General features: G+C 41.1%; 1 protein-coding gene across 1 annotated transcript in view; it reads left to right on the top strand.

The window, feature by feature from the left end:
• The window catches only part of TG (thyroglobulin), a 165,513-nt gene that overhangs the window by 46,356 nt on the left and 101,149 nt on the right, over positions 1-18,008 (top strand). The window contains exons 21-31 of the mRNA XM_064441731.1: positions 235-384; positions 2,548-2,718; positions 6,665-6,787; positions 8,515-8,630; positions 9,553-9,661; positions 10,872-11,069; positions 12,786-12,953; positions 13,486-13,551; positions 14,277-14,357; positions 16,412-16,549; positions 17,680-17,856. Coding sequence (XP_064297801.1) covers positions 235-384; positions 2,548-2,718; positions 6,665-6,787; positions 8,515-8,630; positions 9,553-9,661; positions 10,872-11,069; positions 12,786-12,953; positions 13,486-13,551; positions 14,277-14,357; positions 16,412-16,549; positions 17,680-17,856 — 1,497 coding nt within the window. The remainder of the gene's footprint in view (positions 1-234; positions 385-2,547; positions 2,719-6,664; positions 6,788-8,514; positions 8,631-9,552; positions 9,662-10,871; positions 11,070-12,785; positions 12,954-13,485; positions 13,552-14,276; positions 14,358-16,411; positions 16,550-17,679; positions 17,857-18,008) is intronic.

Below are 18,008 nucleotides of genomic sequence, written 5' to 3'. Positions count from 1 at the left end.
CAGTCATTTATGACATCAGTGAACATTTGAGGAGCGTTTACCAGTATTACCACTTAGAAATATCTATATTGAGAGCTTAAAGCCTATGGCAAGTCTACCAGTGTGAGATAGATAGTCACATATGCTGTGTATCACACATACACATACATACATATATATGCCTACACATGTATGGCCGAATGCCTGAACTGGTTGAATTCCATAAGAGTAATAAGGTGCTTGTTCTCTTTGCAGTTGTTTGTCCTCCGGGCAGTCATTTCCAGAACAAGGAATGTATTCCCTGCCCTTTTGGCTACTACCAGCATCAGACAGGACGTTCCTCTTGTATCAAGTGTCCTGTGGGCAAAACTACCAACTCCTATGGGGCATTCAGCGCTAATCACTGTAAGTTGAACTACTTTCTTCTCTTACCCTTTCTATTCTGGTTTCAAATATCTAATGGATTTTTTTTTTTCATCTGTAAGTTAAAGAAAAAAAAAAGAAGATCCTCCCTCTGGGTTTTTTTGATGGCTATGATATCTTCTGCATACATTCAAAGATGTTTTTCAAAGACAGAAAAAGCTGACCAGTGTTTTGGATGAAAATGTCCAAGAAATGAGTGGTTAGTCTCATCCAGGATGTTGTGGTCCCTTGAGACATGTTCATTGGCCTCAGGAATGATATCTGGGTATTCAGTATCAGTGAGCACCATCTTATGTAGTTCATTTATTGTCACTTTCATGAACACTAAAGTAGCCTTGTCTTTGTGCAGCTCTTTCCCCTACAAATACAAATACTTCTCACAAAGCAATTATTGATATGTTCACTAAGGTTGGTGTATTCAGTTTAAATGACTTATTTTTGCATGCAGCTCCATAAAGAAAATCACTTAAGTCCAAATTCAGTTTTGTCTGCAGCATTAGCTCATGGATAAAAATAAAAGTGGGTAGTAAGAACGGGTTTCTTGGGAGTATCAGTGGGTATACCGATTGCTTTGTGCTCTTTCAACCTATTTATTCTCTTAGGTGGGATAAAAACCGCCAGGTTTATTGTAATGCACTCTGGCATCAGTTAGCTTTTGCCTAAAGTTGTCATTATTCATTTCCATATATGTTACCAATGTAGGTATTGGACTCCTGCGCTTAAAAGTTTGCTCCTTAGGTTTTCTTTACTGCACTTGCAGTTTTCTTTACTGCAAGTGCCTGCAACTAAACCCACTCCCTGCCTCATTTCCACCTTGCCTGTGTAGCACAGTCTCTGAGTGCCAGCCCTTTCCAAAGGGCTACATTGTACGCATTTATCTTCCTTCCTTCCCTTCTTTCCCTTCCTTCCCTTCTATCTGTCTCTGCTGTCTCCATAGAAAGTCTGAAGGGTTTCCTGAATTAACTGCCACATAAAAAAAGGAAAGTATTGACTCACAAACACAGCACAGGAAAACTGGAGGGCTGAAGCCTTCTCCTCTATGCTGCTTACCTTGTTTTCTTCCCAGAGGTTGTGTCTCTATGGCAAGGATGGCTGAGAGGCATGAGAAACATTTCCTAAACTACCTTAGCTCCTGGCCTGGTGCACTGAATTGAAATAGTGCTGATGTTGCCACATTTTGATATGGCAGACTAAACTCTGGTGGCTTCTTCGTACATAGATAAGCATCATTTGTTTCAGCAGCATCTCAGAAGGAGGGGGGCATCTAGTTGGTTAACCTGTGAGGCTTAGTCCACTTGGGATTCTCTGCTGCTGCCTTTGATGTTGGTCAAATTTCCAGATTTCTCTCTCCATGGAGCCCAGATGCCTGGATTCTAAAGATTTCTAAATCATTAAAAATGTTAAGTAGTTGGGGAAAATGCTGCTAAATAAAATCAAAACTCTTCGTTCTTTAAGAAGAGAATGTGAAGACCTTTTCTTTCCCACTGAAAGGGAGAATTTTAAAAAAAGCAGGGGGGCAACAAATAACAAATTGATGTAATGGCTTTTGTGCTGTGGGTCATAACATTTCATGGATCCATTGCAATAGACTCTGAACAAACCTGTAAGAAACCACAGCTCCTCTGTAATTCTTTGCTTTACAGTACTTAGCATAAATGAGATCTGATCCATGGCAGAGAATCCTAAAAATGTTTGGAATATGAATTGCAGTAACAACAAAGCAGTGAGGCTACCATGTTTCAGGGCATGAGACACAACACAAATTATAGATTAATTTTCAGTGAAGTCTTTGTTGTACTTAGAGCACTTTTGTCCTACAGCATTGAAACATCGTCCTACTGCATTGACAGGACCAGAAGCAATGGGCACAAGCCAAAACACAGGAGGTTCCCTCTGAACATCAGGAAACACTTTTTTACTGTGAGGGTGACCAAGCACTGGCACAAGTTGCCCAGGGTGGTTGTGAAGTCTCCAGCCTTGGAGGCGTTCAAAAGCCATTTGGACATGGTTCTGGGCAACTGGATTTAGGTGGCCCTGCTTGAGCAAGGAGGCTGGACCTCCAAAGGTCCCAGAATCATTCTGTGAAACCCACTGACAGGATTATCAAAGTACGTTTTTTTTTCTTTTCTTGTTTACTTGTAACAGGTATCACATACTGTCAAAGCAATGAGCAGGGTCTGCAGTGTGATGAAACCGGCCAGTATAGACCTTCCCAGCAAGACCCTGACACTAAGGAATCCTTCTGCGTCAATAGCTTTGGAGCAGCGCTGGCCTGGACTGAAACAGATGATCTCCTTACAGACTACCAGTGCCGAGGTAGGTGTCAGAAAAATATTTTGGAAATGTTTCGACCCCACATAAGTGAAACCTCCTCATGAAGAGACTCATCACTCCACAGCTTACGGGATTCACTTTCCCATAGTTATGGCCTCTGCCTTAAGCCACATTCCTCCTTAATTTTGTATTTTTTGACTACATTGGAGAAGTCATTTCCTGTAAGGGAAGAGAGAGAAGCAGGTTTCTTGCAGTGTCAGCTGACTGACAGCTTTTGATGTATGCTGATCTCCTGCTCTCTGCTTGGAAACCCAAAAGAATGAGATGGCTAATGGAAAAGCAGCAGAATGATGTATTTCTTTGTAAAATTATCACTCATGAGTGTGTTCATGTGAAACAGACTGTGTTTGGCAATGACCTCACCGCTGCAGCGTAACGTCACCCGCTGGGCTCCTGCTGTACGGTATCTGACTTGGTGGACACAGCCTTGCAAGCTGGGGCAACTTACTCTTGCTTGAACACAGTTGTGAAATGCCAGTTTTCCAGGATGAATAATTTGAAAAAAAGGTCATTCATCAAACAGTCCCCGGACAGCCTTCAGTAAGGGCTAATTACGCTTCTCGGCCCCAAAGCTTTTGCCTTGCCCAGAAATAGTTTTCCAGAAGTTTTTATTACTCATCATATGATTGGTATCAAATTTAATGGAATTTTCAGTTTAGAAGCTGATGTCATGGTGTGCTCTGAATTAGACGATGTCTTGTGACAAGTGCGATCGGTGGAAGGAGTGTGAAATGAAAGCCCTCGGGTGTGAAGAGGTTGCAAAACTGTCTTCAGCTAAAACAGCTATGTTTTTCTCCGAGCGTACTCAGAGGCTGATCACAGTTATGAACATGAGCTGTTAGCCTCTGTTGCTCTTGGTCACAGAGTAATTGGCGTGTCTCTCTGGGCAGAGGACTCTCAGCAGCTTAATTCTCCTGTTACTTACTTACCTTGAGCCCTCCTGCATGAGTATTTCTGACTCTGTCCAGGATGAAGCAGTCGTAGATATCTGTGCATATTGCTGTGAGTCATGCCAGAAGATCTCAATACAAATATAGTTATAAGCGTTGACAATTTAAGGTTTAAGAAAACAACAAGGAACACCCGAGAAGTCTGGCTTGGTTTTCTAAAATAATTTACAGGCTGATTTAATTTCTTTTTTTTCTTTTATACATCATGTTGCATTTCCAGAAAGCATTATATAAAGTGAAACTGATTATATCTATTTTTATTTTTCCCCCTGCCCCTTTACTTCCCTTAATTGAATTCAGCATGCAACAAGACAGCAGGGTCTGAAGACTGATCTTGCTTTGACAGGAGGCTGGCAATTGGGCAAGGTCAATAAATAAATCAACAGTTCTTTGGTTTTTGAGGCTGCAGTGGGAGGAATAATTTCCTTTTATGAATGCACAGTAATAAGCTGTAACAACCCATGCTCAGACTTATTCTTCTATCTTTTGTTATATTTTAAGCCACACTTAACAGTTATTGCAATAACAGGGATGGGATCTAGAGCTTTACTCTAGTAACGTGAGATAAAGAACTTCTGCTATGCACTAAGCCTGTGAAGTGGCTGAGTAGTACATTACTGTTGAGAAGAGGGCAATGTGAAAGAACAAGTTCTTGAAAACGTGAGCTGGTAGAATATTTTTCATTGTACAGTTTTTGACAAAGTAGCTTTATGAATGCAATTTTTTTTACCTTTCTTTAAACTAAAAATGAAAATTCAGACATTAAAAAAGGCAGCTTTTCTGTTAGTTTTGCAGTGTTTTCAGTTTAATGTTTTGTTACATTTTCTGTGTCTTCTCTGCTTTTCTCCCATATTATTGCAGAGAAAATGGAGGGGTGGAATGAAGCCAGAATTAGGAAAAAAGAAATTAGAAGTAAAGAAAAACACTTCAAAATGTCATTTTTTTTAAATTCTGAATTTTGCGTTTGGAATGAGGGCAGCAAACAACTGCGTACGACATAAAAACACTGTTTCTTTTCAGTTTTATGAAAATATGTTAGTTCTGGTTTTAACCAGGCATCATTGCAAGTTGCAGATGTAGAAGGAATTCAGTTTGGTGAAGAATTAAGTTAATGCTTATTTTTTTGGTGTCCTGTATTTCTAGGAAGGAAAAAACTTTCACTTCTGTTTACACCATCATTCAGCCTTCTCCCCAGCCTAGCTGGAGTGCAAGGACTGTTTTTGTGTTAAGTGTTTGGCTAGCCCTCGTGTTTTTTCTGAGCAGAAATGACAGTTTTATCAAAAGCACCTGCTGACTCAGCCCTGACAACAGCGGACATTTGCTTCTGATTTAGTCCTGGCTGTTTTGCTGTAAGAGTACAAATGATTGTTTTAAGAACTTATCCCTGACTTTTATTTTGTGGTTTATGCAGACGTTTCAGGGAGAGAGGCCTGGGACCCTCCTGTTGGACTTCTGCACTCATGTGCGCAGGGGAGAGCAAGGCTGAGCCTCCAGCTTTTCCACGTGCAGACGTCTCTCATGGACTGAGATCAGACCAGGGCTCCTGCCTCTTTGCACTTTTAGGTCTAGGCCAGGCATTGGCTACGATAAGCCAGAGTTTCATCACAGGGGTGATGCCAAGTCACCATGTTCTCCTTTTCTCCTAATACGTGGTGTTCACAGAAAGATATTAGTATATCAACTGGTGGACACACTGTACCAAAAAAACCTTTGTAATACAGGTAGTAGCAACCTAAGCAGGGTAGTGGTGGTGCCACTGTGTGCCCCTTCAGCAGACTATAACCTTCAGGGCACAGCCAGGAACTTAAATTGGATTCCTCACCCTATTTAGTGACCTTTGGGTTTTGCATCTCTAGACCCCACGAGCTTTTCCCAGTGTGTGAACTGTGCTGCTTCCCACGCTTCCTTTCACTCAGTGCAGTGGGTCCAATTCAGAGAGAGTAGACAAAAGGGTCTGGTAAGTAAAGTGACAGTCTGGAGTTAAAGGTTGAATGAAGGAGTCGAAAAGGATCATGCAGGACATAGAATCAGAGAACCGTTTGGGTTGGAAGGGACCTTTAGAGGTCATCTAGTCCAACCCCCCTGCAGTGAGCAGGGACAGCTTCAACTAGATCAGGTTGCTCAGAGCCCCGTCCAACCTGGCCTTGAATGTTTCCAGGGATGGGGCATCCACCACCTCTCTGGGCAACCTGTGCCAGTGCCTCACCACCCTCATAATGAAAAACTTTTTCCTTATATCCAGTCTAAATCTACCTCCTTTAGTTTCAAGCCATTACTCCTTGTCCTGTCACAACAGGCCTTGCTATAAAGATTGTCCCTGTCCTTCCTATAGTTCCCCTTTAAGTACTGGAAGGCCGCAATAAGGTCTCCCTGCAGCCTTCTCTTCTCCAGGCTGAACAACCCCAACTCTCTCAGCCTGTCCTCATAGAAGTGGTGCTCCAGCTCCTTGGAATATTTTTGTTGCCCTCCTCTGGACCCGTTCCAACATACCTTGGATAGATCTCTCAGTCTGAAGTCAGTGGAGTTCAGTGGTGGTGTGCTCCTATACACAAGTCATAGGTCTCCTAGATTTCTTTTTTAGCCAAGTTCTGTTGGAGCTGGCTCTTGCTTCAGTGGCTGTTTTGCAGTAAGTTGGTTCCCCACTTAACTCAATAGTTGGTTCTGCGCCATGAACAAGTAATGGGAGATGGCCAGCCTGCTGCTGGAAGAGAAGTCTCACTTGAATATAAACTTTCAGCCCATTCCTGGCTAACTCTTTTTAAAAGATCTTGTGACACTCTTTTTTTTTTCCAGAATAGAAATTATATCCTCAGTCCAGCTGTCTCCTGTGTTATCTGTGGAGTTATGGTACATCATTTAATGAGCAAAACTTTTTCCCTACAGAATTAATGAATTTTTATTTCTACCTAAAGTCTCTTTGTCTCTCTGCAACATGGGAACTGATAATAGTACCTGTTTTGTTTGGGTTTTTTTTTTAGTGCTCAGAAAATTCGAGAGACTTCCTGCCTCCAGACTGATTTATGGGTCAGAAGAAGCTCAGATCCTTCAGGCTCAGTCATTTGGGGGAGACCTGCAAAGTCCAGCTTTTCAGTGCATTTCAGGTGAGGAAAACAATCAGAAAATCTGTACAGATGACACTAATTATAATGGAAAATAATAATCTTTTCATAAGATGAGCTTATAGTTAAGTTCCTAGGTGAACTATGTGTTTTGCAGTTCATTACCAGCTCACTGCAAGATATTTACAACTTTTGATGACCTTGGCTCAGGGAAGAGATAGGTCTTTCTTTCAGAAAGAAGTCTTCTGACTACCACGGCAGAGAAGTCATCTGACTTCAGAAGCAGTTGGTATAGCTTGCAATATGGATGAGAGCTGAGATTCTGACCAGGAAACATTATTCCGACTTTTCAGATGTGCAGACAAAAGAAGGATTAGGTGTTCAGGATGTGTGAAACCCAAGCTTTAACCTCTTCCCAAATTATCGTATTGACACATAAAAGAGGAATAATCATCCTCGCTTATGTCAGAAGGATATTATCAGGAGTGCAAAGGTCTTCCTCTGCCAAGCCTTAGAGTAAATATACTATATTACATCTGGCTACATCATGTTTCCTGGTTTATATTGATTCAAAGACACCTAAAACTAAGGGGAATCACTGCATTGCTTTCAGGGTGCTTTGAATCAATGCCTTGCCTTGTGTCTCTAAGCATTCTTCGACTTGTGAAGAGAGGCAGAGAGGTTACATTCAAAACAAAAACACCCTGGCAGCAAAAACACAGGTGGCCTGTTTGTAGGGTAGACGTCACTGAAGTGTGGCAAAGTCAGTGACTTTGTGTCACATACCCTGGTCTAGGTGGAACAGTCATCTCACGCTGAGAGATGAATCCATGAAGCCTTATATGTGTTACTAGAATGATTTTCCTGCACCAGACCATCCCCTAGCTGTACGATGTAAGGTTTCTTGCACCTTCCTCTGAAACTGGAGACCTTCAAAAGCACTGAGCTGAGAGGGCCGTGGGAATGAACTTAGAGAGGAACAGATGACCCTTTGACAAGTGGTCTGATTCAGTGTGCGCAGCCTGTAATTTCGTTGTAAGTTACATCCACTGCCAAATAGCAGCACTACTACAAAATATTACTGTTGAGGTGCTCTCTGAAGAGTAAGGTTAACCCTTCTCTAACAAAGTCGGGAAGTTTACACTTCTGATGATGGTTTGCTCTAAACTAGTTGATTTTATACTAAAGACAATTGGAAACATTGAACCACTTTGCCAGCACATCACATCTGCTTGATACAGTAACTCATTGGCAAACAGCTTGTGAGAAATATCGGAGTGATAGGAAGGAGGGAAACAACAAATTCTTCAGTCATGCCAGCCACCTCTACAGCCGTCACCTGGCGAGTGTGAGTGAGCAAGCAGCCATCCCCCTCCAGATTTAGGAGTGGCTTACGATACTTCTGCCCTTGCACACTCCCTGCTAACTTGTTCCCACAGCCCTGCTCCTAGAACAGGAGGTGAAATTTTGCCTCAGGGAAAATCATCCATCAGACATTAAATATTAGGGTACATGGTTAGACCTAACTCAGCTGTTTGTATCACCAGGTGATGAATATGCAAACAACTTTTTGCATTAATTTAATTTAAAAACCTAACCCGCTACTAAAATAGTTGAATAGCGAAGTTCATCTGGCCAACGAAATTCACGTGTTTGCAGTCCGATAGAGGTATGAAAAACTAGGTAAATGGCAGTAAACAGTGGAATTTGTAGCAGAAATTTTGTACATTAAATGCCAGGAAACCTAAGGTTTCTTTTCTGTTTTTCAGACTGTGAGAGGGAAGAAGCATGTGGGTTTGCCACTGTAACTGCTGCTGGTGCTGAAGTTCTGTGTGAATTATACAGCGCTGCTGAAGTCAACTTCAACTGCACCACCTCTGGATTGGTAAAAATGATCATATTTAAAAATATGTGTATATCGTAATACTGTAGGTTCAATATAAGTAGAAGGCATCACAGGCTGTCACCTGACCCCTTGGATATTACTCTTCACTATAGAATTGTTTACGTTGGAAAGGACCTTTAAGATCATCAAGTCCAACCTTTAACCTAGCACTGCCAAGTCCACCACTAACGCATGTCCCCGAGTGCCACATCTACATGTCTTTTAAATACCTCCAGGGATGGTGACTCAGCCACTTCCCTGGGCAGCCTGTTCTGGTGATTGACAATCCTTTCAGTGAAGAAATTTTTTCCTAATAACCAGTCTAAGCCTTCACTGGCACAACTTGAGGCCATTTCCTCTCGTCCTATCACTTATTGCTTGGAAGAAGAGACCGACACCCACCTTGCTACAACCTCCTCTCAGGTAGAATCACAGAATCATGATTATGGAAGTAATAAATTCCTGCGGGTTGGTAAAGAAGCTACACCCAAATGTTCCCAAAACTGACTTCTGAATGCCTCAGTGTTTTGTTGAAACATCACACAGTCTGGAAATCAGGTTAACTTGAAAAGGGGGATTCATCTGGATAGTCCAAACTACATGTATGCCAGTCGGTAATCAGGTCACCTGAAACAGTCATCATTTCTCAGTCCCTTCCTCTGGTCCAGGGTTTGAATCACACACTCTTTAGCACTGCAACAGCTTCCAATTCATTACTTTTGAACACAACAAAGTGGCACTGAAGAATAGAGATCTTGGTTTGATAGAATGAGAAATGTCCACACTGGGCCACACGGAGATGTGGTCATTATCAACCATGTGCGCTAATTCCTCCTCCTGAGTTTCTGAATAAGGAAAATGGGTTTCAGGAGAGGAAAACAATTAGGTTGTATTTATTGTGCATGCCTGTTTTCTGTCTCAGGTGCAAGGTGTTTTGGGGAACCCCGCTGCCATTAGTATCGGTCGTCTCAGCTGCCTGCTTCATGTCAGGAATCCAGAGGGAGATGCAGTGGTGGTCTATTTGAAGAGAGGTACCAGACACAAATCACTCATATAATGTTAGACTGCTGTGCCCAAATTTGTAGTTCTGTATAGGATCGTAACTAAATGAGGGGGACCGTCTTTGTTCAAGAAGGCATAATACGTTTCAGAGCTTAACATTTAGTGATATCCCAGAAATGACAGCAAATCTTCCCTTCACATCTTGTTCCCTAGAAACTAGGATTACAGCTTTTTTTAAGCCATTTTGATGGCAGATAGTCCCACAAAAGCTCAAATTTTATCCAATATATTATTCTCTATTCTGTTCTGTGCTGTTGTGCTATGATTTCTCTTTATTAAACAGTTTGTTATTTGATTATGTAAGGCATTACTAATGACCAGCTTGCACATAATTTAACAGTTTATGTTAATTTTGATGGTAAATTGCCCTACTAATATACCAGCTGAGAAATACCCTGCTCTCCAGTGAATCCCAAAGTGATTCAACTGATCTAATGAATGTGCAAGACACTTTTTTTGGCCTAAGTGTGACTGAGACCACTGCATGTCCCATCCAGTGTGTGTTCAACTTTAAGCCTCATGCCAAATTTGAAACAAGGCAACCTAATGCAGAATGCTGCAGGGTTTGAGTCAAAACTCTCTGCTGTCACTGATATCTTTCTGCTTCTATCCAAACCTCTGTCACCATTTAATAATAATATAAAAATAGAGAGCTAAGTCTCACCTGAAAAAAGACAAGTCCACTGAGGTTGTTGCAGCCAACGTAACCTTGTTGATGCCAGATCTGCTCTAGATCTCTGTTGATATTGCTAATTAGATCCAGGATTATATGAAACATGTCCTCTGTCGTATGTGTCTAGTCAGCAGAAGCCTTAATTGCAGATGTAAAATTATGCTGGCCAAGTTACACATTTTACTTTTTAATGAGATAAGCGTGTTTCATTTATACCTGGGAGTTATTAATGTAGTGCTTGAAAGCGGAATATTACTGACCTTACTGTGTACATTGATTTAGGAGCCCTACCCTGGCGGTACATTCTGACCAACTACTCAGGTATAATTGCACCAAACCATTTGATGATCTTACTTTGTATCTGAAATGCCAAGTCCAGAAAAGGACTTTTAAGACTGAGTTTTCATTGTAAAACTTTCAACCAGCTCCAGTCTACAGGCAATCGGAAAGCATCACGTCTCCTCCTGAGCTCTTTTGAATATTTCTTTCCTGTTCTGTTTACCCAGGACAAGACTTTAACTCACCTGGACTCAAGACCTTTGAAAGGACCAGTTTTCAGAATGTGCTTTCTGGCGTGTATCGCTCTGCGGTGCTCTCAGCAGCTAGCACGTCTCTGACTGACGCTCAGCTCTTCTGTCGGCAAACTTGCAGCAGGGACTCTTGCTGTGATGGCTTCATCTTGAGTCAGATTCCACTTGATGGAGGTAGTGTCTAAGTGAAAAATAAAAAAATTCTGCAGTAGAAAACCAACGCTAACTGGGCAGAACTAATTTTTGGACACAGAACACCTGCCTCTGCATCCTACCAGGGTGTCAGCAACCTGCCTGTACATCATGACATTTTTTGGTGTAGGGTTAATTTGAGTAATGCCCATGACTTGGCCTGGAACAGTACAGATCAAGACCTGAGGTCACAAACTGCTCTTGGAGAGAAATGGGCATTTTGAAAGGATCATTCTTTTGACGTGCTTTAGACACCTGCATTCGATGGGATAAATCAATCCGAAACAACCTCTCTTCTTAGGTAACATGGCTTGGTTGCTAGAAGTTGATGCCTGTCAGCTGATGGGGAAATTAAGATGGTGCCTCCAGAGTGCTTGTAGTACAAAAGTAAATCAATTCCCTTGCTGGAGCAGAAAAAGACGATGCTACACAGGGCATTATGTTATGTTGCAGCATGCAGGAATGCCATAATCTCCTAAATCTGGGTGTCTAGCTAGGAGAGCAAGTGGGACTGGGATGAACAGAGCCTGGCAGATGCAGGACTTAGGCAGACCTTAGATTTCTGCCAGCTAATTTAAGCCCTTAATATTAGTGCCTGCTTCTTGTAATTTCTTCTTAAGCTCACATGGGATCAACTGTCCCATTGGAGGTGCATTTCCTATAGGAAATGTGAAGTTCTGATTGAAATGTCTCAAGCTTTTAAAGACGGGCTCTTACAAATCCAGGCACGTGCTACCGGCTTCTATGTGCCAAGCACTTCTCTAGTTTTGAGTGGAAACTGATCCTGGATTTGAGAAAACTTTCTCTGTGGAAGTTGTCAAGCAAGTGTTTCCAGGAAATTATTTTCTGTTAGGTATCTCATATTTTTTGCATCAAAATATTCCAGGTGATCTTGTAAAGTCAATTTCTACCTCTATTTACCATCAAATTTTTGGTTCCCCATGCCTGTGAGGATAGAAGGGGGTGTGGAGAAGGTTAACGTTGTAGAGGTCTCTGCTTAGTTGAAATGTCCTATGTGGATCAATAATACAGATAAATGCATTACTTGGACTAACATTTTGTTAAAATAAAAATAAAAAACCCCCCATCATATTCAATATCTCATATACCCAATCCATAAGGGAAAAAAAAAATCAGAGGCAGCATTGTAAGAGCATAGAAATGCCTGAGCTGTGACAGCAAGTACAAAGCAGGAGCTGAGTATTTTCTAGACGTTATGACGATGCTAGGGGAGACTCAGGCCTGGGCTGACTGAAATCAGGCACCAATCCAGGAAACCATCCCAGTAAAAACCTAAGTGTTCTCTTGGTTCAGAGCCTGCGGCTGTAAGACCGCCAAAGGATTGAGTATGTCTCCGTAGTGCTATAAAGTGCTGAGAACACTGTTGAGTATTATCAGATAATAGTAATATTTTATTAGGTGGTAATAGTGTATGTGCTTGAAATCTCTGAAAAGCAGGCTACAAATGTTTGGTTTAGCTTTGACTAGCTAACCTTAGTACTTCAATTTGAAAGTATGGCTCTGATTTTCTTCTTTCCTTTTTTTTCCTTGGGTAGCATCAGTAAAGGGTATCTACCTCACTGAGGTTCAATGGCATTTAGAGGAAGTATTGGGATGGTTGCGTGAAAAGCTCTGTGTTGGTGCAAACAATTATTAAAGCTATTGGAGTGATGCAACTCTCTCTTCTTCTGAACCTAGGTATCATTTTGTGTAGTTTGATGAGCTACCCAGATGTGCTGATCTGCAATGCAAATGGCTGGAGTCCAACACCGTCGTCTGTCATAGGCGGGATATGTAAAGGTGTGAGCTATGACGAGAAAGGGAAGATGTTTTCCTTCACCCTGGGAGGACAAGTGTTCAGTGGAAGTATGTCAGTGAATTTTCTCAATTTCTATTACTTTAATTCTTCTATAGACTCTGCCTTTTTCCCCAGTCTGCTCTGGTACTTCAGTGCTTTTTTCCCAAGTAAATCCATGTCTGTACGATCACAAGAGAGTAGGAACTCCATAATCGGATGCATTGTTAGATAAATGGACCTCTCACGCTCTACTGTGTGAACAGTAGTGAAAGTCAAAAATGTGTTGAGTTTAGTACGTTACCGTGTAATAATTCAATATTTAATTTAGGCAGATTCAAGCCAAAAATCTGACAGAAAAGTAAACTGTGAAGCAAATGCAAAAAGATGCCCAGAGTTGCACAGAAAAAGCAAGGACGGAAAATAGAACAAAGCTTTGGCACCCTGGGCCCAGACTAGCACCTGGGTCCTTCTTCCTTAGGGTCTCGTGTTGTAAACAAGGTGATGCATAGTCTAGTGTGGTGTTTTTAATGCAATTTCTGATCATTTCATACTACCTGTTTAATTTGAGCAGCTATTCTAACAAACATTTTTCTTTATTAGCTTCTAAGTTGGCAGAAGAGGCAGAAAGAAATTTTACTACCTTTCAGCAAGTTTATCTGTGGAGAGGTGAGTTCTCCAACAGAAGCTGTTGTAAAAGCTTATGATGAACTGTAGGCGGTGGCAGATGTGTGTTCTATAATGGCAGTGGCATTCGCACTTAATTTTATACTGTCCAAATTGAGACACTACTCGAAAGTCTTTTCTGGCAGGGGTGGATGCAATCTGGAGTAATTCTGCTACGGTCAGTTTAATGACATTTTGGTAAATTCTTGTGTCTGAGAATATGCTTTACATCTTTCAATACCTGTGAAAAATCTTATCATGGAGACACTTGCCTTTGTCCCATCAGTGTCCAGGTACCATAATAATTTGGCACCTTATATGTATCTAGGTGGGTTACTTTTATTAGCTTGATAACTATATATGTGTTGTTTTTGCAATTTTATTTTCCCAATGCTACAACTTACATAGCAGGACCTGCACAAATCATTGGTGTTACTGCTTTATAAATGCACACAGCCTCCAGGGCACTGACGCTGAAGGCAGAGTGACTGCGGATATGGCGTTTGCTTTTGTCCTCCAAACAGCGCATTTTGCTTTAGGTTTTTCCCAGAGCTATATGTAGATGGTTTTACTAATTTCTGATTCATCATTTGGTGGAACTACCTAAGGAGTCTTCCTAAATGGTGCATTTCAAACTATTTTCTAAATTTAGTGAACTAAGGATGATCTTCTCTTGTGGAAGAAAAAGAAAGGAATTACTATGCTCTCTAACTTCTGTTGCATTCCAGGCTCCGATATGGTCACCCGGACTAAAACCTCAGAGTGTGATGCTACTGCTTTGGAAACAGAGAGTGATCTAACCTTATCAGGTATTATAGTAAGGGTGGGTAGAAGAGGTAGCAGAAGATAACAGAGGGACATGCAGAATTTAACCAGAAAATATCATATATTGCCATATATATGTTGTAATGATGTAGGTATTGTGAAGTCCAGAGGATTTCTCTTAGGCAGGGTGTATGACACAGGTTTTGAGAAAGGTGCTAAAAATGTGAGCCTCCTGTTTTTACTCTCCCAGGCCAAGCTGGAAAGGAAAGTATTAAAATGTTCTGTGAAACCTTGTTCTTTCAGACTTACTGAATTGTAAAGACTCTGGAAATAATATGTGGCTGAGAAAAAATTTTGCATAAGCCAGGAATGAAATCCTTAGCCTGGGTGCCTGGGCATATTTACTGTTACTGACAATATTACTGTAAATATGATGCTTAGAGGAACTCAGGATGAAACCTAAGTCACAAGTGTTACTTCCATGCATAATGAAAGTGAAGGACTTGTGAAGTCCTCTGCTTTTCATTGTACTAAATCATTTATATATCCAAAATAATTTGTATTAATTTACTAGATTTCCTTTGGGCTTTCAGCCCCAAAATCGTATGAGAAAGAGAGCAGTGGAGCCTGTGGAGAGCACTTGGGTTCATCTGTAATAAGCGATAAGCTTTGCTGAGGAGGCATTTTGAATACCTGAGCATGTGATTTAATACATGTAAAATCCTAACACAAAGGGAATTGCTGATTTTGTTTATCTAGTTTGAATGGAAGGTAAACTAAAATCCCGATTTAGCTAGTGGTGCTCCTATACAATTAGTCATATCTTAAAGTCTTAAAAATGAGAAAAAACTACACTTAATACATGGGGTGAAATTCTCTTGCGTCTACCTGCCAAGGCATGAGTGCAGCCCTCGGGGTTCTCCATATACCTTGCTGCAGCTGATAATATAATTAAAACCTGAAGTTATGCAAGGAATGCAGCTTCTTCCTCCATCCCTTAGTCTTAGTCATGACACAAATTATTTCAAGAGAAACTGAAGGTTGACATGAAGCCTAGAGAGGTTACAAGACACATAAGTCACCTTTTAAAAAAAATATGGATACATCTGGGAAAATGTCTACAGAGCTTTTATTATTTGATGATCATCTTTAAAGCACACAATAACACATCTTTTCTATTTCCTGATAGAAAATTCAAAGCTATTGTGCACTCCCAGCATGCCAGTAGGTGCTTCAGCATTTCAGCTGCAGTCATCAGCATGTCTTTACTTTCCTATTTCCCTTTTTGTCTGGCTGTTTCAGTGCGCGCAAGATTAAATAACAGAATCCCTCACAATCCTGGAGTAACTGGGGGTGAGACCTGCTGATGACATTTGACAAATGAGAAGGTGTTTATGAAGAATTTGTAAAAGATCAATGAAGAGTGTCCATTTCTTTCAATATTTTGCTTGGACACTTATTTAAAGGGATTAATTTGAAAACGGCCTGAAATAACTGTGACTGTCCAGAGGGAGCTCAGGAGATGCAAAGCACTGCATAGATGTCTAAAGATCATAGGCAGGTGACAGAAAGGAGTTATTTAATGTGGTCTCTGGAAGCATAAACTAGGGGAAATAAGGTTAAACGACTGAAATAGGTATTCAGCTTGTTAAGAAAACTTTTAACACTGAGAGGTGGAAAAGCCTCTCAAGGGAATATAAGGAAACCGCTGTATTTTGGATTAATAAAACTAGATTGATTAAGGTATTGTAAACATCCTCTGAGGTATCAGCCTTCACTGGTGGGATGATGTGTTGTGCGTCAGAGTAGAGAGAACCTTCCTATCTCTAGCAGCTATGATTTTCATCTCGGTTTTGGGTGGTGGAAATAGTCTGGCAATGCAGCGCTGTGCAGTGCAGCTCGGCGAGGAGGCATTGCCTACACAAGCAGCAATAACTGTGGGTGGGCAATTCTGCTATTAGAAGCAGCCTTTGGGGTGTGCTAGCCCTACAAAATGGTTGCAGCTGTGTTACCGTGAAAGGCAGAATTTAATATATATAAATTTCATTTATTCCAGCTCATAGTTAAGTTTTTGAGGGTTTGTTTGTTTGAATCTCAGATTCCACAAAGGATCTTTTCTACCTAATGGACAACAGCCGGATACAAAGTGACCAGAACTATTCTCTCCCTTACCAGCAGTATTGGGTCTTCAGGAGAAAGTACCCAGCAGAGGAAGCCATGCTTTGGTGTCTCACACGTAAGATATCCTGGAGACTGTGATTCTCCAGGAATAAAAATTAATTTAGATCTTTTAACAGGTCTTGTAATAATGATGAGTTGAAACTCTAGACTTAGAGATTTTTCAGGGAAAACCCACAAAATTTTCATGGAAGTTGATAATAGGGCCACCTGTTTCTTCCTTACAATCTTTGTCTACTGTGGCAGAAAGGGTACCCATCGTTCATCATCGGGTACCCCTGTTATGGGCAAGAGGAGTAGAAGACACAGTTTAGGCAATGCTCTGCTGTTCTTGAAATGTACCCCTCCAAATAGACAGAGGACATAGTGGTAAAAGAAGAAGGTAAAATATAGAAATTCGGGTTTAATTACAAAGTATATTTTGATGTGGTCAGTGGAGGAGAGTTTCTAGCTCTGACTACCACCAAGGCAGAACCAAGAGTACTAAACCATGCACAAACATCATTGTAAGAAGTCCGTAGAGCTATGCCTGTTTAAAATTAAGCATTGACATATGTTTTTACAGAACCCATTGCCACAGTAATTAAGGAATGGGTTTGACAGCTTTGTTTCTTTTTTTTAGGTGCATTATTACCCTGGGGCAAATTTCAGTGCAAATTGCTACAAGCAAATGACTTGAACAGTTGATTCTAGAAATGTTATTTATATTTTTGTGTGACGTATGAACACTTCAGAAATATTTTTTGCAAAAACTTCCTAAGACATTGTAGACTTTATTCTCCTTTCTATTCTTTAAAGTAAGAGACCCACGCCTGATGCAGAGCTCTTTTATGATTATACAGTTTGTATGTCAAATTTAGCAAAAAGAAAGAGCGAGAGATGTTTGTGAATCACAGTGTTAGAGTGACACTGATACACTAGGGTAGTGCTTGTCACAGCTGGGGAATGTATCTTTCCGATTAGCTGTGATGTAGCTCCTTTTCTGTGCTTTCCAGGTAAACCTGCTCTTCCGTGTCACTAGAAAAATAATCTGTCCCTGTTTCTCTTACACTGTAATCGGATACTGTTGAAATTCTCACTTCTAGTTGTTTGCTGTTGGATAGCTTTAAGTGCACTGAAGGCATGAAGAGAAAGAGAGAGGGAAGAAACCCCCATGTACGTGTAACTCTCAGTGACCTTGCTTCCTAGGCTGTGCACAAGAAGATGAGTTTTGTCGAATGGCAGATCTTCAGGACCCTGCAGACAAATACTTTGTGTGCACCCTCTATCCAGAGGCCCAGATTTGTGAGGGCAGCATCGATCAGCTACCAGAAAACTGTCGAACCGTGCTACCTTGGCAACCACAGACGTTGTATCATAAAATAGGCAAGTTTTGGGATTTGGATGTTTGGGAAGTTCAATGGTTTTCTCATAGGGCTTATGTGACAAAGCTAGACAAACGAGCCTGTTATCACGGTACAGGAACCTATGCTTTTGCTGTGAAACATGTCATGGTCCACCAAACTAAACTATCATGT

This window comes from Phalacrocorax carbo, chromosome 2 (genome assembly GCF_963921805.1).
Source record: "Phalacrocorax carbo chromosome 2, bPhaCar2.1, whole genome shotgun sequence".
Taxonomy (NCBI): domain Eukaryota; kingdom Metazoa; phylum Chordata; class Aves; order Suliformes; family Phalacrocoracidae; genus Phalacrocorax; species Phalacrocorax carbo.
This window is presented reverse-complemented; position numbering and strand designations above follow the sequence as displayed.